Source organism: Zeugodacus cucurbitae, chromosome 4 (assembly GCF_028554725.1).
Source record: "Zeugodacus cucurbitae isolate PBARC_wt_2022May chromosome 4, idZeuCucr1.2, whole genome shotgun sequence".
In the NCBI taxonomy this organism is placed as follows: Eukaryota; Metazoa; Arthropoda; class Insecta; order Diptera; family Tephritidae; genus Zeugodacus; species Zeugodacus cucurbitae.
The window spans coordinates 47,399,406-47,423,494 of NC_071669.1; the positions used below are offsets into that span (position 1 = coordinate 47,399,406).

Here is a 24,089-nt window from a genome sequence, read left to right on the forward strand (position 1 = left end):
AAACTTTCATGATAAATTAGCATAAAATATTTGTGTTTGTCAGCAGAAAAACAAAATAAATTAAACGCCGCAGTTTTTGTCTTCTTTTTTTCATTTGTTGCACGCTCAATTGTTTTTAAGTTGTAAACATGAAAAAGTATTAAACAATTAGTGACAACGCTCTACATACAGGTATTAGTATTAATACAAACACACACATACACGCACACACACACACAAACGTGCCAAAACAGTTAAACTACACTTGTTATTGGTGCAAAATGGTTTAAAATTCATAAAACTCACGACATGCGAACACTCAGGATCATCCAACTCCGCCGGCACGCCTCCATTGCTGAGCAACACATCGACCATGTGTTGATGCTCGTCGGTTGGGAAGCCGAAGAAGCAAATCTTCTGACCTTCAAATGCTTTCAGTTTATGCTCACGCGAAAAATCATCGGTCGTTGCACGAAATTGCAGTTCATCGCGTCGCTCCCAAGCGGCGTAAACCCAGGCCGGTCGCACCACGGTCAAACGAAATGTTTTTGCATATCTAAACGATAACACACACAAACCAACAATTTAATATAAATTAAATGACAACAACAACAATAACAACATTGCATTAATTGTAAACAATAATAAAGATAAGCGCAATGAAAACGCCATTAGAAGACGATTTCGTTTTGTAGAAAATACAAAGAAAAAAAACAAAAAACAACAACAACAACAACAACTTACTGATACTTATCACCGCCGCTGTGACTGCAAATTAAATGTGTGATCTTGGAATTCATGTCTTTGCGTATGCAACCGCCCATCGAATGTATGAGATTGACGAGACGCGTCTATGGGAGAGCATAAGTAATAAGTATAAACAGATATTAAAATCGAGCAAATTAATTGTGTACAACAAAAACAATTGCGTTTAACACTCACCAATTCATCCTTCTTGCGGATGCCTGTAAAACACGTCACCACGCCGCGCATTGAGTAATTGTAAACGGGTCGCGCATTGCGTATGAGTCCATCCTTCGACTCGGCGGCATGCTTCAAGGCAGGTGGACCCAATATGCTGCAAATACGTAGAAACAAAACAAAAACAATTAAGATGAAATCAATGTAAATAGCTCATTAAAGTCACAAACCAAAGTGGCAAAAGCACAATATTATATACATATATGCGCGTGGGTATGTGTTGCAAAAAAATCCCATTTCGCCGAATTTGGCATGCGTAAGGCACAAGGCAAGATCGCTTGCAAGCTTTTTCATTCATCAGTTCATGGCCAATAATTTACAATCACTGAATTGCCGATGAACTGTGCGCATTCGGATCAATTCAACAATTCGGTTCAAGAGAAACCAAATGCAAAACGTTGAAGAGACATCATAAATCTTATTTGCTATTGTGTTGGCCAGATAAAAATGGGAATTATCAAGAAATATTCGTGAGCCACTTCAAAGTGACTGACTTTTAGTAAGAACACCAGGTGGTATACGCAACATTTGGACGGCTAGCAAATTAACAAATTTGTGAAATCCCCTTAGTAGTAAAAAAACATTATTATTAGGGAATTACGCAAAATTTAATTTTTGTTTTGAAATCTAATGGACATGAAAATGGAAATAAAAAACACTTTTGGCGCGAAAAAACATAGTTATATAACTTATGGTATATATATAGTATAACTTGAAGAAGTGTGATTCATGTAACTAAATATTTGTTAAAAATGGAAAAACAGAAACAATGCAATGAAGAAAGTTTGCCAAACAATCAGGTTACGTTTCGAATATACAAATATACATCACAAGACTAACCAATCCGAAGCTCATATATCTGGACATTTCTTGATTAATTCATTTTAACAAATTTGTGTGTTTCCTTGAAGGCACATCTTTCAAGAGTTAAGATGCGCTATAAAGACATATTAATGCTCAGATAGTTTGCTCTGTTTGTCGCTACGCTTTTAACTCTAAGTAATTGCGAACAGGCTCTCAGCTCTCTTATCAGCAATTTAATTGAGTTCTTTAAGGGGTTTGAAAATTTCAAAATAAAAAAAAATGTTTGTCTTATTCAACAGTCAAATACGTTTAAAATATTCTGCGAAAATTTCAAATCGATCCGAGTACAGTCCTAAAAAAACCCTTTGGAAGTTCTGACCATCACGCCACGTCAGCTTCAATTTAAACTTTGTCGGTGGGCACTTCCTCTCAAAGTTATGAAGCATTCTTGTTCATATTTTTGAAATAACAGTGTACCCTTAGACCGAATATGTCACAGTGACCCGACTGAAGATACCTCTATTTTAGACCTGACTCAAGGTCCACGCGAGTTGGTTAACATATCTTGTGCAAGAATTGCTCACGTGGAGGTGCCAGAGTGGACGCAAGAGTGGGAATGAAATACAGCCCTGCAACTATAATACATAGAAGCATGGCTACACCACCGAAAAATTAATGTCACGCTCGGAAATCTGATTTCTGTTCAAATTTTAATATTTTCTCTTTTGCTTGGTCCAATAATGAGATTGATCTATGTACTACCAAAATAGTGAAATACATTTTTCAACCTCTGTAACCCTTAATTGATTTACGAACTTAACAAAAAATTGCATAACTAGTCTTATCAATCCATTACCTACTGATATTGAAGGTTACAGAGTTTTCATTGATTTTTTTTTTGTAATAATCTTATGCTTTCGATTTACTTATTTCTTTTCCGAAAACCTCTAAATAAATTGACTCGACTTTTTGCTTAGTTTTGGACCAAACTAACTTTTTCTGGGAGATTGAGACATAAGTGAAAAAAGTGCATTCACCGATTTTCGAAGTTAACCTTCAATATCGAAATATTTGGTTTCGAAATTCGAAAATAAGGCTTTTTTTTTAATTATTATTATTAATTACTGAATATAGCTATTAAAAAATCCAAAATTTGGATATAATCTACATGTTATTTTTAATTCAATGGTATAGAAAATTTGCCGCTCAAGCTTATTTAAGGGGTTATATACAGTTAGAATTTTAAAAAAATCGATTTTTTTTTATTTCATTTTCTTAATGTACATATATTTAAGAATACACACAGAAAATTTCATATCGTTCCGGTGAATATTTTCAAAGTTACAAGCAAATTTGAAAAGGCGTTTCAGAGCGCTTGGAAGTACAAGGTCCGAGCGGCAGCGCGTTTTTCTCAAAATGGTATTTTCAAAGTCGGTGACCAACATTACTCGAAAACGGCTAGACCGATTAGTCTCAAATTTTAAGACGACCTTCTTAAATATATTTTTTAATAATTAATCGAAGATTTTTTCTCTCCGATAAATATATATTTTTTTTATAAACAATTTAAGGCCGAAATTTCGGTAAAGAATCGTTTTTTTTTTTTTTTTGAGAAACCGCCATTTTGTCAAAAAATTTTATTTTGCTTATTCCTTCGATTAATTACTAGATTTAACATTATTTTAACGAAATCTGTTTGGTTTTTTAATTTCATATGATCCAGTTCCGAGATATAGTGGTCACCGCAAAACGTCTTTTTTGAGAGGAGCTCCTGGAGATCAGCTGTAGCTCTTTTTCAAATAAGTATTTTTACTAGTACTAAGTCTTAAAATACAGTTAAAAGATACCATAATATGTGTATAAATTTTTGGATCAATAAATTAAAAAGTTTTCTCAGAAAAAATTCTGGAAAAATCACTCTTTTTCGGACGTCTAACTGTATATAACCCCTTAATAGATTTCATGAGATGCTACACAATAATAGCAGACGTTCTAATTTGTATAGCAGATAGAAGATAATTTCTTATTATATGCATTTCTTTATAAGTCACTTTTAAAATTACCTTCTGATTAAGAGCATCGCCAATAAGTGCTCAGAAAAAAAATTAAGAGTTCATTCACACAGGCTCGCACATGCTCACAGCTAAATAACACACTCTCACAAATTTAATTGAACCCTTCTGCATGTGCATATTTGGTAAATAACAGGCTGACAGCCAGCGGCAAGCGCAACCAAAATAATAACAAAGTAAAATAAACATAATAATACACCTCACAACATCATCATGGTCACCACAAATCAAATTAAAAGCTAAAAATAGAAACTTTCCCCTACACTAACAGAAATATAAGTAAATTTACGCAGCACTTAACGCCCCCACACACACATCAACACCACTACACATACATACAACAGCTGTGTAGGGGATGACAACTGTTGCTTTTTGACTTGCAAACAAACTCATCGGCGTTGCAACGACAGCACTCTGCCACTGACACCAATCAAATGGGCGCTAACACAGTCATACACACACACACACACACACACACACACACACACACACACACACATGTATTTGTCTTAATAAAAATTATTTCATCAGATTTGTTTATTTATTCTTGCTGTTTGTGGTGTGCTGTCTTCAACAACATTGCTTCGCCGGTTTGAACTAGAAATATTACAACAACAATAATAACATTCAGGTGGTATGCTAAAAAATGAGTGTGTGAGCTTTGCTGCCATTGCCCTCCTCAAGTACGTGTGTACAGCCATATATTTGTGTGTTTATATGTATGTACATATATATTGCAGCGATTTGATAGCTTTTGCCAAATGTTAAAGTTAACACCATCTGTTTAGGTCAATGTAGCACTCGAGCACTCGGATGGCATGATTTGGAATAACAAGCTCCAGTGTGGTTCAATGAAATTGCCGAAGATCAAATTAATTGTTTTCATATGTGCGCATGGTATGTACATATGTATGTGGATATATTTTAACCCTGCAGTAAAATATCAAAATAATCAGAATAGTACTAGTTCGATAGAAGATACAGCGACCTGATATCAAATTAGTCTGAAAATATTATGTGGTTTAAATACCGCGTGATATACCCTAATTGAGTCAATTAGCACCATAGGTTAGGTTAGGTTACTCTGGCAGGCTACAACGCCACACATAGACCAGTTTTGGTCCTTTGTGAAACCAGATGGAGTGCCGTCACGTAGTTAATGAGGAGTACTCATCCTTTAGGATGACAGCGCTTGTTGCGAATTTTCAAAAGGCTTTGGGGATTCACCAACGAAATCTCTTCCAGATTAACGTAATGTGTACTCCCTAAATGCTGAAGCCGTTGTCTTGATAATGCAGAAGAGGTGCTCCATTGTTTCCGTGGTGCCTTGCTCTTGACATTTCCTGCAGTCTTCGCAATCTATCAGCCCCATCTTGTAGGCGTGCGCCGCCACAAGACAGTGAGTATGCCGACCATATTCCTACATTTGCTTCTTGCCTTTGTGGCCTGGCACCCAGTAGAATTGAAGTCGCCTATTTCTGGCGGCTTCATCCACTGCTGTTCTACCACTCAGGACACTTTTGGCCGATATTCTGAAGGAGGATCTTGCCTTGATTGCCGCCTGACTGTCTACATATATGTTTACTTTAGAGTATCCTATTGGTGCGCTTAAGCATAACTCAGCGGCTTTTCCAATTGCAAACACCTCCGCTTGAAATATACTGCAGTGATCCGGTAGTTTGAATGGTTGCCTAGCACCTAACTCCGGACAGTATATCCCCGCGCCTACTCCGTCCTCCATTTTCGAGCCGTCCGTAAATATGTTTAAATTGCTGCATGCAGGTGCTATGCCCTTACGCCAGCCCTATCTTTCTAAGTTTACTTTGAACCTTCTTTCCCATTTGAAAAATGGGGTCAGGTAGTCAGTGTCCGTCAAACTGCCATTACCCACTGAGCAATACTCGAAGGTTCGGTACATAAATTCTCCTGCTGCCATAAGGCGCCCCACCGATTTTGCCGCGCTGTTTTCAGCAAAGAAATCAATAGGCGGCAGGTTTAGTATTATTTCAAGAGCCGCTGTTGGAGTGATTCTTAGTGCTGCCGTTATGCAAAGAGCCGCAAGCCGCTGAACCCTTTCCATTGGCTTTCGATACGTTGATTTCCGTTAGCACCATAACTCCATCGTTAATCAAGATCAAGATCTCAAGATAGATATTCATCCATATTTTAACTTTTTGATACCACTACAGACCAACAAAAAAACTATAGAGTTACAAGCTAGAGCTATAGAGCTTTTTGAAATATACTTCAAACCCAAAGGTTACTTCTTCATTATCGAAGTTTTCGAAGTCCCACGTTCATGCAATTGTACAGTTGTACAATTGTGGGAACAGAACTTTTTTCTCCTTGAAAAGGGTAACTTTTCAGCGAATTAGGATTTCAGACTATCAAATAATTGAATTTAGTTGTTGTTGTTGTTATAGCGGCATAAATTTTTAATAATAATATAATTTTAAACGATGCTGGTGAGTCGGCATTTGGATTTTATCCGGCCAAAGGCTATCTTTTCGATGATCTGAACCTGTTTGGATCGGTAAGTTAAATTTTAGACTGATCTAATTTCGTTTTCGCAATGTCATCAAAGTTTAAATTCATATTAAATAATTTAATTCATATTATTGGTCCGAATATCGGTTCTTTGCGAATAAAAAATAGCAATAGTTTTAATTTGGAAATCTTACTTGTATCTATTATTGACGTTTAGTCCTTAAAATTGTTAGAAGGAAAAGCAAAATTTGTATAAAAGCTAGCTATTCTACACCCTAAAGGTCTGAAACACTACTTGTTTGGAGAAAAAACTGAAGCTCACTTTTTCTTGAGAACACGTTATCGAAAAACCATTTAGTGAGACAGGAAATTTCTCTCCTTTGTATGCTTTTAAAAGCATATTCTAATCGTTTTATTTTGTTAAAAGTGTAAATACAACAAGTTGACCGCTAAAAATATTAGTTTTAGTATTTTTTTATTTTAATAAAAATAGAATTTCACATTGAAAATAAACAACAAACGGCGGATTTGCGTTTACATGACTACAGAAATGCACGCATTCTTTTCACTTTACCTATACACTTTAGTGTAATATTTATATAGTTACATATTTACATATGTATATTCGTGCACGCCGCGCTGAGGTCTTAATGGATGCGCAAGGCCTTTAAGAGTCAGTGAAGTGTCGCCGACGATCACTTGCTAGTTGGCAATAAAAGTACAACGACGTCTTACACACAAGCACACACACACGCGTACATTTCAGACATTACTTCATAGACGCACGCTTACAACGCAGCGCCGAAGCGAAAATGCCTGTAAATTGACAGTGAGGGACACCATGGCGTATGATGAATGCTCGCTCGCCGCTACACTCATGCGAGTACGTTGCGAGTGCGAGTGGCAGCCGCGCGCCGATGACGAGTTGCACGGCGGAAACACATTTGTGACACGTTGCCAAAATATGCGCATTGGTCATTTCGACTTTCACACGAAATTCAGTGGATTTTTCAACCGAATTCAAAATGAATTGTCGCTGTTTACCCGGCCAGCCATTGAAGTAGGCACTGTGGCGTACACTTGTGTACATGTCGTAGGCGCTTTTGGCTAAGCGGTGTGGATATTAGCGACGACAACCGCATCATCGCGCGCGTTGGCGCACAGCATTAGCACGCTGCGCTACAAACGCCATGTTAGCACAAAAATAAAAAGCAACAATAACAACACTAAAGCGTACACTTGCGAGTACATACATACATGCTTGTGAAAAGTAAAAGTGTTGAAGCAGAAAAGTGGCAACGGAATGCTGAGTGTGGCATTGTTTAGCTGAAGGTGGGCGTAAGTACAACAAATACATGCGGGATTTTTATGAGTTTTTTCTTTTTATTTGAAATTTTTTATTTAATTCCAAACAACAAAAGCGGCCAAAAAATAGCCGAATAGCCACGTGAAACGGCGTCAAAAATCATAAATATTATATGAATTTACGAAAATAATTTATTAGTTTAATATTGCAATGAAACATTTATTTAATATTCGACTTGACATTGTGCTTGTGTTTTTTTAGAAATAAAAAACTGAAAAAATAGATAAGAGGTAAAATTAAAGCACAAAAAAATACTAAAAATAAAAAAAAATATTATAAAAAATATTATAAAAAAATATAAAAAAATAATAAATAAAATAATTTAAAAAAATATAAAGAAATTAAAGAAAAATAAAAAACGCGAAAGTCTACACAGATGTGAAACGAACGAATCAGCCAACAGACTGACGACTGCACACGCTTTATATAAAAACAAATGAACACCCATGCATACAAAAATACAAGATTCGTACGAGAGCGTGTCTTATGCGCTCTCGAATAGGCGAGAAGACCCTCAAAAAGTTTAAATGCCATAGCTACACGTCCCGCACCGCCGCAGGCGTCGCGATCAGCCAGCTCCCCATCGGCGTACGGCCTCTTACACAGTTCAAAGGCAGCTGAGTCAACTGTGTGTTGTTGCGCGACGATTACATTACAAGGACATTGATGGATTTTCCACATTCTTGAAATATTTTCATGCGTATTTTTATTTAATTATGCGAAGAAATTGTTTAGCTTTGCTCGACATTTATTGCACAATGCTTTCTCTTTTGCGCAAGCATTTATCTGTTTTATCTGCTCGTGTACATTATATTACCAATACATATGGATACATCTTTATTGTTATTGCAAACACACATTTTCTATTAAGCAGTATTAAATTAAATTTGTCGATTTTTTCGATTTGCGCACTTTTTTAAGAGCCATTTTTTTTTAAAGACGTTGTTTTGATGAAAACTGATTCACAGATTCCTCATATTAATTGTTTTATAAAGGGAATACGAAGAGATCATGGTCTCTGTTTTTCTACAGGTGCCTGGCTGAATAATTTCTGATATTTTGATACTTTGTTTTTCATTCTTTGCTAACCAGCGGATGTGATTATTTGATAGAACACGGCAAGATCCAAATATATTGATGAGCAAAATTGAAGAAAATATCCGATCATGATCTGGAAGATGTTTCTAAACCACACTAACTACACCCGATAACTCATGAAACATACAAAGGACATGATGTCCTAAAGCAAGCATTCGATGTCATTCTCGGAATGTTGAATAGTATATTAATAATTTGTTTCCGTGACCTTGACCTTGATACAGGAAACTCAAGAAACAAGTTCTCGAATCATAATATGCACCTCCCTTTACACCAAAATATTTATATAAATAATCTCGAAATAATCAAGATCCAAATATATTGATGAGCAAAATTGAAGAAAATATCGGATCATGATCTGGAAGATGTTTCTAAACCACACTAACTACACCCGATAACTCATGAAACATACAAAGGACATGATGTCCTAAAGCAAGCATTCGATGTCATTCTCGGAATGTTGAATAGTATATTAATAATTTGTTTCCGTGACCTTGACCTTGATACAGGAAACTCAAGAAACAAGTTCTCGAATCATAATATGCACCTCCCTTTACACCAAAATATTTATATAAATAATCTCGAAATAATCAAGATCCAAATATATTGATGAGCAAAATTGAAGAAAATATCGGATCATGATCTGGAAGATGTTTCTAAACCACACTAACTACACCCGATAACTCATGAAACATACAAAGGACATGATGTCCTAAAGCAAGCATTCGATGTCATTCTCGGAATGTTGAATAGTATATTAATAATTTGTTTCCGTGACCTTGACCTTGATACAGGAAACTCAAGAAACAAGTTCTCGAATCATAATATGCACCTCCCTTTACACCAAAATATTTATATAAATAATCTCGAAATAATCAAGATCCAAATATATTGATGAGCAAAATTGAAGAAAATATCGGATCATGATCTGGAAGATGTTTCTAAACCACACTAACTACACCCGATAACTCATGAAACATACAAAGGACATGATGTCCTAAAGCAAGCATTCGATGTCATTCTCGGAATGTTGAATAGTATATTAATAATTTGTTTCCGTGACCTTGACCTTGATACAGGAAACTCAAGAAACAAGTTCTCGAATCATAATATGCACCTCCCTTTACACCAAAATATTTATATAAATAATCTCGAAATAATCAAGATCCAAATATATTGATGAGCAAAATTGAAGAAAATATCGGATCATGATCTGGAAGATGTTTCTAAACCACACTAACTACACCCGATAACTCATGAAACATACAAAGGACATGATGTCCTAAAGCAAGCATTCGATGTCATTCTCGGAATGTTGAATAGTATATTAATAATTTGTTTCCGTGACCTTGACCTTGATATAGGAAACTCAAGAAACAAGTTCTCGAATCATAATATGCACCTCCCTTTACACCAAAATACTTATATAAATAATCTCGACCTATGGATCAACATCGTCTAAACCGTTTGATTCTTAGATCACGTCAATGCATCACCAAGTCGTATTCATATGTACTATGTATATCCTGAATAAATAAATGTAACTAGAAGTCAAAATTAGGTTAAGTTCAAGATTAATATAACCTCAACACCGATTTTCGATACTAAATTTTATAATTTACAAGAAATTGACCGTCACATGCATAAAAAGTTCCAAATATTATCTTTTCTTGGCATTTTTATCTAAAAAAAAAGCTTAAAAAAAATAAATATGTTTGATTTTAGACAATCTAACACGGAAATTTCAATTTAAGGGGTTAGGTGAGTTTCAAAATTTAGACGAACTTTTTTAGTTTTATTAAAAAGTGAATATGTTAAAAATAATTTCCAAAAATTTCATATCAATTCGAGTAAAATTGTAAGAGATATACTCTTTGGAAGTACCAAGTCAGTTTCTATTTAAAACTTTAAAAGCGTTTATCTCCAAACTCATTTTTTTAAGTCGTTGGACACGATATCTCGAAATGTGTTCAAATTTTGCACAAATCTTTGGAATAACATTATCTAGTTAACGAACGAAGGATTTTTTTTATATTTTTATTACAACTATTTTTTTCATATGAAATTTCTGAGTTTTTTGTTAATCTGTCAAAAATACAAATTTTAATATTTTCTTTACTCCTTCGATCATTAATCAGATTTATCCATTAACTATCGAAATATTTATGTTTTATTGATTTAAGATGAACCAATAATGAGTTATGATGTCCACGGCAAGAGTTTTTTTGTGGACACGTCTTGGGAGATGAGTTTTTGGAATTTTTAAATAAAAATTTCACAAAATACTATTTATCTTTGATATGGAGAGTGGTTTAAATTAAATATATAATTATATTTATTTAAAAACAATTGTAAAATTTTCAATAGTTCCGAAAACCATTATGACCCTTAAAACAATATGGTGTTACCAGATTGAATGGAGTTTGAAAATATTTTTATTTTATTCAGAGCATTAAATTATATAGATTCCACCCAGGTGAACTACATTGCAATTAAATTAATTTTTATAATATTTTATCGAATATTTTTTCTTCAAATGGGAAAAAATATATTTTGATATAGGCCCGTTAATAAGTATCCCGAACCTGTTGGTAAATTTATTAAAATTAGTTCCATTAGGCAGGGATTACTGTAAAAATAATATAAATTTAAAACAAAATAATAATTTATTATAGTGCCCAGTAGCGCATGACTGTTAGAGTCCACAGAGTTGTTTTTGGAAATCAATGGCAAAAAACTAACAAGCCAAAGCGAAAAACTCTACACATTAATTTAAAAATAAAAATATTTCATTAAAATAAAGATTATTTTTAGTTTTTTTTCATTAAAATAAAGGAAAATTTTTATTTTATTTTTTCTACACCTAATTAAAATTAATTAGGCAATTTTTTCGTGCTTTAATTAAAAGTGGAAAATTATTAAAAAATATTTTTGCATTTATGAATTTCGCATAAACAAAGACGTTTAAATAAATTTATGCTCATCACAGACTAATTGATAAACAACAAACTACTCTCAATACAACATTTCCGGTGGGTTTCCGAAAAGTGTAAATTTTGTTTAAATCATTTGCTTGTCACCCACCCAGTCACCCCTGTGGCGCCTACATGCTTTCCACTTAGAATGTCATATATCATAAAGACAAATGTGTGTGTGTGTGTGTTGGATAAATGTATGGGGCTACAAGCGTGAAAACATTTCGCGGTATAAATACATATGTTATGTTTATAGATATTTCGATTGCTTTGTTTTGCTCCTTGTTATCTCGAGCGTTTGCTGGTGACAAGTGAACTATTCATCATAATTTTGCTGCCAACATCGTCATCATGTTTATTTATCATCTCATACATATGCGTACATGTGTAAATATGTACAAAAGCATGTGCGTTTGTGTGCGTGTGTGTTTTAAGTAACCACTCGTATCGATGTTATTGTTGACATTTGATGGTGGATCGGCATCAGCATTTCCAGCGTTGATGAGCGAAAACAATCAGCAATGCAATGTGCGCTGGTGGCGCTGGCAATGTGTTCGCACTGATGTTTGCCAATTTCATTCATATTTTTATGGGTTTTTGACTGCGTTTCTACAACGCACATACTCGCGTATTCAAATATATGAAAGTGAGTGAGTTGTGTGCGAGTTCATCTTGATTTATTTATTTATCTTTTCGTGCGCTTGAAGTATTTTTGCATGTGATGCGCGTTTGTTGGCGGTTGGCGTAGTACCCATCAGTCGCACATCCATCGACTCTTCGATTGTCGCACTAAAACTTTTCATTCATTTTTTCAACATTTTATTTATTTTCATTTTTTTTTTGCGCTGTATTTGCGATTTTGTTTTGCTTGAATTTTACTTGCTTTAGCACTTTTAGCGAATTCGTATTGGGACTTTTATGTTCAATGTGGCTATTTTCTTTTATCGCCTTCATAAGTGCTCGTGCAAATGAGACACGAAACATTTGTTCGCCATAATGCTTGGTAGTAAATTTAGTCTGCACATCTATTTTCATACATACATACATATATCATTTTTAATAAAAATTCGAAAAGAAAACAAATTACCGAGTATTCTCAGCGTTCTATTGGCTTTGTCCACACTTATTTTGTTTAAAAAAAAAAAACTATTAATATATTTCTTACAGTGTCTACATAGTACATATCAAATGTAACTGAAAGCATTTAAAAATAAATAAAATTTTAAAATAGTGCTCAGAAAATTATAATATTATTTTCTTTAATTTTAGATTTAGAATATTTAAAAAATAAATTTTTTTCTCAAAACTAATCCTTGAAAAATATTATTTAGCTCCATACCCATATTTATTATAATTGCAATTTTTTTTAGTTTACACATTTCAACCAAGTTCAATCAGTAAAAGTATATTTATTTCACTTTACGCCTAAATGTAGGCAACATTTTCTTTTTTTTTTCAAATATGACAATTTTTTATAAAATATTCGAAATGTTTTTAACGTTTTGCGTTTTCCGACTTGGAGTCTCTTCTTGATATGATAATTTTGAATACTTATTCGAACTAAGTCCCATTAAGTTAAGGGAACCAACTAAGCTATTGATTGAATTTATATCTTATAAAGAACAAGCTTATGCCGATTATTAAGGCACATTATTCCATATACTTCAAGCTAAAAGTATGGCTTCCATATGTTTTACGGACTATCGTAATATATCACACTTTAAAAACTAATGAAACTGAAAAATCCTTCAGTGAAAAGTGTTTGAATTAACACCCCCTCTCAAATGAAGATACCACATCTTAGCATGAAGAACATTATTTTTTTTTTTTGAACGAGTTGAAGATAGATAGGAAGAAATCATCACCAACATCATATCGAGTGTAATACTCATCCATCACCATTGTAAGTGATACAAAGAAATTGCGTTTGATTATGTCATCGTCATTTCAGAATAAAACAGTGAATGCAAATGTCTGTATTACACAATCAAAACTTCCGGCAGCTAACAAAGGGTGCCAAGCGAAGATGACATATGGCGTCAATTTATGGAAACCATTGATGTGCCACAACCCTATGTAAAAACCGAAAAATGGCAAACAAAACAATCATACAATCACAGCAATGTATCTATTTATGAAATCAAGTATGTATTTGAAAATAACTAAAAATAGCTTTTATGCACAAGTGATTGTCATTTGAGAGATACACTTGTGCTAATTTAAGAACACACTTCACTTATGCACATACCAACATACCCATAGTATATATGGGCAGGCGATTTGAGTTTTTGCAAAAAATTAGTCAGCGTGTGTAGGAATTTACGTAAAGAGTAAATATGCCAAAAATTCGTACTTCGTCAGTTGCTTGCGGTACTTTCGAAAATCGGCCTGTACACACACTGTAAACATAACATTATTGAATATCACTTACCACTGTTTATTTCTGTGTATCGCATCGTATATGGGACCCTCGAAATCTTGCAGCACAAAGAAGGTGCGCCACTCATAGTCGTTGAGCACATCCAAACCGTTCTCGGAGGTGATGACAGGCACATTAAAACTGCGCGCAGCCTCTACGGTTTCTGCATCGTTAACGACATCGCCAACCAGACAGATCCTCAGATTCTCGGGTGAGGGTGAAGGTGAAATGGACATTTCTGTAAAACGAAAGTAGAAAAACATTAATTATGTGTGTCAAATTCTGACTTCGACTGTAACTACAAACATACTTCTGAATAAGTTTTTTAAATGCATTTCAGTATATTTTGAGAACCACTGTGAATGTTGATTAAAATTTACATAGCTCTTAAAAGCGAAGTTCTACTTATGATTAACCACCAAGAGTCTACCACAATTTCCTTCTTCTAAAAAAAAAAACAATAAAACAAAAAGTTTGAAATTCGCCAAGAAACAGCGACAGGAAAGATGTATGCGATGCTCAATTAAAACAACGCTAATAGTCGCGCAGCCGAGCAGTTAGCCGGAACGGCACGGCAGCTGTTGCCAACGCACTGATTCAACAAACAAACGGTGTGCCGCCGTGAGCGCGCACATCCATGCCATACTTGTGGGACCGCGTTGCTGCTGTCTGGCAGACCCTCATAGATTTTTACATGCGTTAGCGCTTTTTTGGCGGTTGCCACAGACCGAAGAGACAGTCATGTCTTCCACAGTGAAATGTGAATGTCAAACAAATAAAACAAAAAGTAAAATATATAGGCCGAGCTGATAGGTATAGTCCTTCATGTCTAGAACTATAACTTATAGTCGAATTAGAGAGATGAGAGATGTGTAAATACTATTCGATTTTGACTTTCTTAATTTACATGTTAATAAGGGGCTATGATGCAAGTGAGTCGTAAACTGTCGCTAATGTGACGTCATAAAATTAGATTTTTTTTAATATTTCTCGATATTGAAATCGATGTTTATATTATAAATAATACTATTTATAATACATAATAGTATGAAAATGTAAAGGTATTGCTATTAGTAGTCTCTTTGACAACTTATCCAGTAAAGAACTGAGCTGTATAACATTATATAAATAATAAATAATAACTCATACAACTCATTGTTCCATCATCTGTGGTATTCGCCGTTGCCAATATTCAAAGGACCATTAATCGTTCGCAAAACGTTTCTCTCTTAGTGCCGTCTCATCGGATGCCGACATCGTCATCATCGAGAGGTCTTCACTTTTTAATTTCCTACCCAGTCCAAAGTAGCACTTTTTGGAAAGACTGATTATGTGTTGGATTTCGAGGCTGAAATGGTTGCTGTTGTTGATGCTGGTCGTTTTGTACATAAGATTGATAAAAATTTTTATAATTTTGTTCCAGTCTCTAAATTAAAGGGGAATATTTTACGACTACGAAGCCCCACAAGGCGACTTCCAACAACCACAACTGCTTTTAAATATGATGGAAAAACATGATAAACATTTAATATATAGAAAATGAGTTCCCATGAACCTAATTTTTTCTAAAAACAAACCTTGAAACTAGGCTGTTGAGTGGTGTAATCCCTTAGGTCATAAAGAAAACATATTTATACCTACTTTATTCAAACTTATTATTAATTGCTCGTAACAATTTATTATAAATTTTTTTATTTACAAAAATTATTTTAAAAAATTTAGTTAAAAGACAATAAAAAAATAAGATCAAGGTGTTGGAAAATAGTTAGCTTTTCATTTTGCACGTTTTGTTCTAGTTTCACGCTTTCGCCCATTTTCGCATTTCATATGATTTTCGCTTTTTCTAATTTATTTTTATTGTCTTTTCTTTTTAATGCCATTTTCCTTCCACCACTTGCGCCACAATAATTCAATTTCCTTCAATATTTCCATCTTTCTTTCTTTCAATCTCTTTTCCTATGCACAATTGAAACTTGGCAATTGGTTCGTTTCGTTCGCGTTTTTTTTTCTGACGCGTTTCAATGCAAAATAAATTAAAAAATTGAGCCGCATAGTTTTGTGTGAAAATAAAGATGAAGATTCGCGCATACAAAACAGTTTGCATAATCATTTGTCTTCAATTAAATGCTTCCAAAAGTACATACATACATATGTACAACAACCAAAAAAAGATCACCCAAGAATTTTAAGAGGTGTACGGCGGACGCGTGCATATAATTTATACAAGTGTGTGTATGTTTTTATGATGAATATGTGTAAATTGTGTATGTAAACAAAATCACTCATAGCCGAAGGAAATTTTAAAATTGATTATTGAATTGTTGGAATTTTCGAATGACCTAAAGAATTAGAGAATTTACCTATGTATGTATGTATGTATATATGTAATTCATGTATAAAATTTAAAATAAAATTTTTTAGATAAGTGTCAATTTTAAGAATAATTATATATAAGCAGAATCTTAAACATTCTTCGATTCGCCAAATCTTTGTGAGTAACGAATCGATTAAGCAAATGGTATGAATTAAATAGACTGGTATAATCATAACGAGACTCAATACAATACCGATACTCCTATACAGAAAAAAAACTAGATGATGACTTTGCTGTTGTTTTTTTTTATTGTAAAGAGAGCATAAATTGCGAATCGAAAACGAGTTGAATCAATTTAGAAAGATTATATTTTTTAGATCGTACAAGAAAGAATATGGATGATAAATTTCAAGTACTCTATAAGATCTACATTTAAATTCTATTGTTCTATATTGTCACCCCATTAGTGTTTGCTTTGCAGCGTCTCTATAATCAAAACTTCTTGTCAAAACAATGGCGCAACGAGCCTAAAGCGATCTCGATGTAAAGGGTGATTTTTTAAGAGCTTGATAACTTTAAAAAAAAAAAAAACGCATAAAATTCTAAAATATCAAAATCTCATCGGTTCTTTATTTGAAACGTTAGATTGGTTCATGACATTTACTTTTTGAAGATAATTTCATTTAAATGTTGACCGCGGCTGCGTCTTAGGTGGTCCATTCGGAAAGTCCAATTTTGGGCAACTTTTTCGAGCATTTCGGCCGGAATAGCCCGAATTTCTTCGGAAATGTTGTCTTCCAAAGCTGGAATAGTTGCTGGCTTATTTCTGTAGACTTTAGACTTGACGTAGCCCCACAAAAAATAGTCTAAAGGCGTTAAATCGCATGATCTTGGTGGCCAACTTACGGGTCCATTTCTTGAGATGAATTGTTCTCCGAAGTTTTCCCTCAAAATGGCCATAGAATCGCGAGCTGTGTGGCATGTAGCGCCATCTTGTTGAAACCACATGTCAACCAAGTTCAGTTCTTCCATTTTTGGCAACAAAAAGTTTGTTAGCATCGAACGATAGCGATCGCCATTCACCGTAACGTTGCGTCCAACAGCATCTTTGAAAAAATACGGTCCAATGATTCCACCAGCGTACAAACCACACCAAACAGTGCATTTTTCGGGATGCATGGGCAGTTCTTGAACGGCTTCTGGTTGCTCTTCACCCCAAATGCGGCAATTTTGCTTATTTACGTAGCCATTCAACCAGAAATGAGCCTCATCGCTGAACAAAATTTGTCGATAAAAAAGCGGATTTTCACATTTCGAACCGAACACTGATTTTGGTAATAAAATTCAATGATTTGCAAGCGTTGCTCGTTAGTAAGTCTATTCATGATGAAATGTCAAAGCATACTGAGCATCTTTCTCTTTGACACCATGTCTGAAATCCCACGTGATCTGTCAAATACTAATGCATGAAAATCCTAACCTCAAAAAAATCACCCGTTACATTGCGAAGAAACGACTTCAGTATATGGTTATCTCAAACACATGGAAAGAACATAGAATTATATAGACAATGAATCAAAACACAATAGCAATGCCGGTTAGAATATAAATGAATGCAGTCTTTACATATCTAAAAGTTCTCAACGTATAAACCCAGTCTAAGAGAGTAAATAATTTAGTTTATAAATTGGATAACGAAAAAATATGACTGAAGGATAAAATGCGCATTTAATTCTATTCAGGGAGAACTTGTTCAATATTGTGGTAGTGACATACAATTTTGTTCATTCTTCCAGTTATATATAAAAATCACGTTGCAGAAGGTAATGCATAAAAAAACATTTTGAATGAAGAAAATCTTGGAAAGAAGAAAATATAGCATCGAAGAGCATAATTTGAATTAGAAGATGCACGAACGATTCTATGATTTACTTTAGCGCCAGTCCAAGACCTTAGTATAAATTTTAGAAATATAAAATTTCATAAAGTTAACAAAATAATAAAAACTTCAGGAAATAATTTAGAAGGAGAATACCAAAATTACACATTGTTACAAGAGATCACTGCAGACGTCATTAGATGACCGAAAAGCACTTCTAATTTATTGATTTTTTCTTCATTTTATTTGAAATCACTTCTGCAATACGAATCATATTTCAAAGAACAATGGAACTGCAAGCGAGTGAAAATATTTTCATTGCAATATTTTCAGTTATTTATTGCGCATGTTAGGAGAGGTTAACAGCAGGGGGATCATTTATTGAAATCAACTTGAAAATTGCGCAAATCATTGCATTGCAACTGCAAATGCAACTGCATTTCAAAGATACTAAATCAAACGCGCATTCAACGCAGACATGCAGTATGCTAATGTTTACAGATGTATGTATATAGACATATAGATGTGTAAATATGTATGCTTGTAAAATTGCACTTTCCACAATTCCATACACAGGCTATCTTAATGCAAGAAGCTCACATATTAGACTGATTGAAACTGCACAAAAGTTTCTGTATGAGCATATAAGTATGTAGGTATGTAAATGTGTATACTATATGTATGTTTGAGAATAACATTATCTGTATGAATATCTGCTAAGCAGCAAGCTATTCAGCCAATCAACCGTTTCATTGCCGTTAGTATTTTAATTAGAACACAAGTCAAGGATCAGAATGCAATAAAAGGCGCGAAAAATGGGAGAAAGTGTGCATGCATTTCCACTACTAATTCCCCCTTCATCTCAAACATACTTCATTTTGATTACATGCTCCGAAGCAGTCGAGACAAGTGTAGGCGACCAGACCAAACGAGTTGATATTCCCACACAAGCTAGAGCCGAGACCAATAAAGAATATGTAAGTTCAATTGTGCAACAGTAACGGTTTCAGCTAAATAAGCCTTTAATATCATCTCTATATGAGTGTGTATGTGTGTGTGCGCGTATCCATCCCGCTGCTAATCCAATTAAACTCAAAGCGACAAGACACTGGAGGTGGCCTCTTGAGTTGTGTCGGTCGGTGGGCGGTTGGTTAGCAACTAGCCATTTCAGAACGCAGTCGCAATCAAAATACATATTGTACTCGGAAACGCAAGACGCGTTTTATTGTGGGCGCACATCTTCATCTTTTACGCTCAGCAAATAAGTACACAAATTTGTACATATGTACATGTATGTATGTAAGTGTGTGTGTACTTAGTCACTGACTAGTTCGCCCGCTGCACAATATTTAATTTGAAAATTGCAAAACAAATAATTCAGCATATGGACGACGACGACGCATTTGTGTGCCCCACTTGCATCCACCAAGCTAGTGGAAAGTAGAATAATATAAACAACAACGAAATGGAAATGTGTATTTGGAAAGATCATGTGAAATGACAATTTATGACATTTGACAGCGAAGATGTGGGGATAAGAATCATACACGTGGAATGGTTACATGTATTGATTCGCAAATTTGTAAATGCATATGTATGTATTTATTTAAGTGAGTACTACAATAAGCATGTATTTCTAATTATATTTATATATACATATATACCAGACAGGCGGAAAATATCTTAACGTTTGTATACGCGCGGCAGCTAGACGTCAAACCATGTCGGATGTTCTGCAGTTATTTCTAACCTACAAAAGAAGTACCAAATCTACCTAAAACAACAGCGAGCTGATTATTCCGAGCGATGTTTGAAGCTTTTCAATCATAATGGAAATTTGACTCTATTATTTCACTACCGAGTTTCGAGGATATTCAAAATGTGGGCCAATTGGTCCACAAGTTTCCTTGAAGCAATAGATGTTAGAGGAACAGATCTCGAAATAGGTATCCAGGTTTCTAAAAACTCAGAAATTCCAACAAATCGACCTGGAAAAGTAAATGGTGCTTAATTTAGTAAAACTTGGGAACATAATGAGCCTAATGATGACTTATGTGCGGATGCTTGTGTCCACCCTTCCCAACTAACCAACTAAAATTCAATTTCCATTAGAAGTAACGATCAATATTCTTACGTAAATAAATAGAATTGTTTGGTAAATAACAGGTGTTTTTTTGTTTTGTTAATGCTTTTTATGGTGCACTTCATTGTATGGGACATTCCATACACAAGCTTATGCAAGATAAATGTATACTCAAGTGTTTAGCAGCAACAAAACATATTAGAGATCATTGTTATAGTTTATACAAGGATGATTAAAAGAAATAAATTTTAAATTATCCAACGGAGCAGCAATGAAAAATTGCCTTATTATATATTTATAATTTTGGTGTAAATATTTACCACATTTAGAATTTGTCGGAGATGATATGTAAATTCCCAGACTAAAATCTAAGGATCTTCGCACACTGTAGAGCACAATAAGCCTACTGATGCATATTTTCAGAGTTTTAGTATTATACAGGAGGTAGGTACTTCCATACCTATTTAATTCATATTAAAAATTCAAAAATTGCTTGCCTAACATTATTATAAAGCTATTCAGCCAATCAACCGTTTCATTGCCGTTAGTATTTTAATTAGAACACAAGTCAAGGATCAGAATGCAATAAAAGGCGCGAAAAATGGGAGAAAGTGTGCATGCATTTCCACTACTAATTCCCCCTTCATCTCAAACATACTTCATTTTGATTACATGCTCCGAAGCAGTCGAGACAAGTGTAGGCGACCAGACCAAACGAGTTGATATTCCCACACAAGCTAGAGCCGAGACCAATAAAGAATATGTAAGTTCAATTGTGCAACAGTAACGGTTTCAGCTAAATAAGCCTTTAATATCATCTCTATATGAGTGTGTATGTGTGTGTGCGCGTATCCATCCCGCTGCTAATCCAATTAAACTCAAAGCGACAAGACACTGGAGGTGGCCTCTTGAGTTGTGTCGGTCGGTGGGCGGTTGGTTAGCAACTAGCCATTTCAGAACGCAGTCGCAATCAAAATACATATTGTACTCGGAAACGCAAGACGCGTTTTATTGTGGGCGCACATCTTCATCTTTTACGCTCAGCAAATAAGTACACAAATTTGTACATATGTACATGTATGTATGTAAGTGTGTGTGTACTTAGTCACTGACTAGTTCGCCCGCTGCACAATATTTAATTTGAAAATTGCAAAACAAATAATTCAGCATATGGACGACGACGACGCATTTGTGTGCCCCACTTGCATCCACCAAGCTAGTGGAAAGTAGAATAATATAAACAACAACGAAATGGAAATGTGTATTTGGAAAGATCATGTGAAATGACAATTTATGACATTTGACAGCGAAGATGTGGGGATAAGAATCATACACGTGGAATGGTTACATGTATTGATTCGCAAATTTGTAAATGCATATGTATGTATTTATTTAAGTGAGTACTACAATAAGCATGTATTTCTAATTATATTTATATATACATATATACCAGACAGGCGGAAAATATCTTAACGTTTGTATACGCGCGGCAGCTAGACGTCAAACCATGTCGGATGTTCTGCAGTTATTTCTAACCTACAAAAGAAGTACCAAATCTACCTAAAACAACAGCGAGCTGATTATTCCGAGCGATGTTTGAAGCTTTTCAATCATAATGGAAATTTGACTCTATTATTTCACTACCGAGTTTCGAGGATATTCAAAATGTGGGCCAATTGGTCCACAAGTTTCCTTGAAGCAATAGATGTTAGAGGAACAGATCTCGAAATAGGTATCCAGGTTTCTAAAAACTCAGAAATTCCAACAAATCGACCTGGAAAAGTAAATGGTGCTTAATTTAGTAAAACTTGGGAACATAATGAGCCTAATGATGACTTATGTGCGGATGCTTGTGTCCACCCTTCCCAACTAACCAACTAAAATTCAATTTCCATTAGAAGTAACGATCAATATTCTTACGTAAATAAATAGAATTGTTTGGTAAATAACAGGTGTTTTTTTGTTTTGTTAATGCTTTTTATGGTGCACTTCATTGTATGGGACATTCCATACACAAGCTTATGCAAGATAAATGTATACTCAAGTGTTTAGCAGCAACAAAACATATTAGAGATCATTGTTATAGTTTATACAAGGATGATTAAAAGAAATAAATTTTAAATTATCCAACGGAGCAGCAATGAAAAATTGCCTTATTATATATTTATAATTTTGGTGTAAATATTTACCACATTTAGAATTTGTCGGAGATGATATGTAAATTCCCAGACTAAAATCTAAGGATCTTCGCACATTGTAGAGCACAATAAGCCTACTGATGCATATTTTCAGAGTTTTAGTATTATACAGGAGGTAGGTACTTCCATACCTATTTAATTCATATTAAAAATTCAAAAATTGCTTGCCTAACATTATTATAAATATTTTGGTTTTAATTGTTTATTACTACGAATAATTATTTATTTGGTCAAGTTCCATTGATCATTCACTAATGTGATCAAACTATTAAAATACTAACATATATATTATATACATTTATAAACACATAATATTGCTGCAGTTCAATTATAGGCTATATTATAGAAAGAAATTCCCTATGCCTCATTTATTGGCCAATTGCCAAATTAAATGAATAAAGGCAGAACAATTTAACGATGCTTTACTTCGGCAACCGAAATCACTTTGTTAACTGCAACACTGACACATATCAAATGCATTTCAATGCAATACTATGCGATAAATAAATGGACACACCCGTATACATAATGGACGATGAGTGGTTACTACATATATATTGGGTGATTTTAACAAAAAAAAAGAACACTAGTAGTTTTGCAGCGATACATTGTAATTATACATATTTGAATATTTAAATATTTATTTTGTCTTTCTAGTTTTTGAACATTGTCTCAAAACGTTCAAAAATCCTTTGTGTGAAATTTGTAAAAATATAAAACGACTTATAATAGCGCTTAGGATTTTGAAAGAAATAAATATTTAAAAGCAATTTATTCATCAATCAATGAAAATAATTTGCGTTGGTATTTTTGCATTAAATAACAGACTTTAAGTGTGCACATGAATTAACAGCTGAAATTTTGAATCAAACACATTAGCATTTGACGCAATTCCATTTGGTACAATACTAAGGAATACCCCTTCTTTTTATTTTATGGTACATTTGGATATCGTATGTAAATACGTATGTAACCATTAGAGTGACTGGCAAATTTTAGTCATTTAAAAATACGAACTTATTGTTTAATAGAAATTTGTGAACTTTGGAATCAACTATGCATTATATTCGATGAAATTTTATTGTTTCTTGGCGAATTTGGCATTTTTAAAGCCATCAATGAACATATGTACATATAAATACATACATATATTTTCACATTTGTCATATATTATCTGCAATTAGTTCATACAATGAACAAAATTACATTATTATCAAATTTGTGTGGTATTGCAATAAATAAACATTAAAAATTATTATCTTCTTTAGTAGTTCCAGGGCTATGTTCTATGCGACTGTTCTATACGCCTACTTTCATAACAGGTACTCTCTCTCTCTGCACCTTCATAGATTGTACTCAAAATTTACCTGTAGCCTTAGCGTAAATTAAGCCAAAATCAGGTTTTGTGCATGAAATGCAAACAAAAGAAATTAC

The 24,089-nt window shown here is 34.0% G+C and overlaps 1 protein-coding gene across 4 annotated transcripts in view; it reads right to left on the minus strand.

The window, feature by feature from the left end:
• The window catches only part of LOC105221001 (protein ECT2), a 36,708-nt gene that overhangs the window by 9,888 nt on the left and 2,731 nt on the right, over nt 1-24,089 (minus strand). For 3 of the 4 annotated variants that reach the window (XR_003753353.2, XM_011197619.3, XM_011197620.3), the window contains 4 exons: nt 14,194-14,419; nt 922-1,057; nt 724-830; nt 286-535 (listed from right to left, as the gene is read on the minus strand). Coding sequence is in view for 3 of the 4 variants with exons in the window: in XM_011197619.3 (XP_011195921.2) it covers nt 286-535; nt 724-830; nt 922-1,057; nt 14,194-14,419 (719 nt within the window). In the remaining variant the exon portion in view is untranslated. Of the gene's footprint in view, nt 1-285; nt 536-723; nt 831-921; nt 1,058-14,193; nt 14,420-14,491; nt 14,743-24,089 lie in introns of those variants that run through there. The other variant, XM_054230275.1, reaches the window with a different exon arrangement.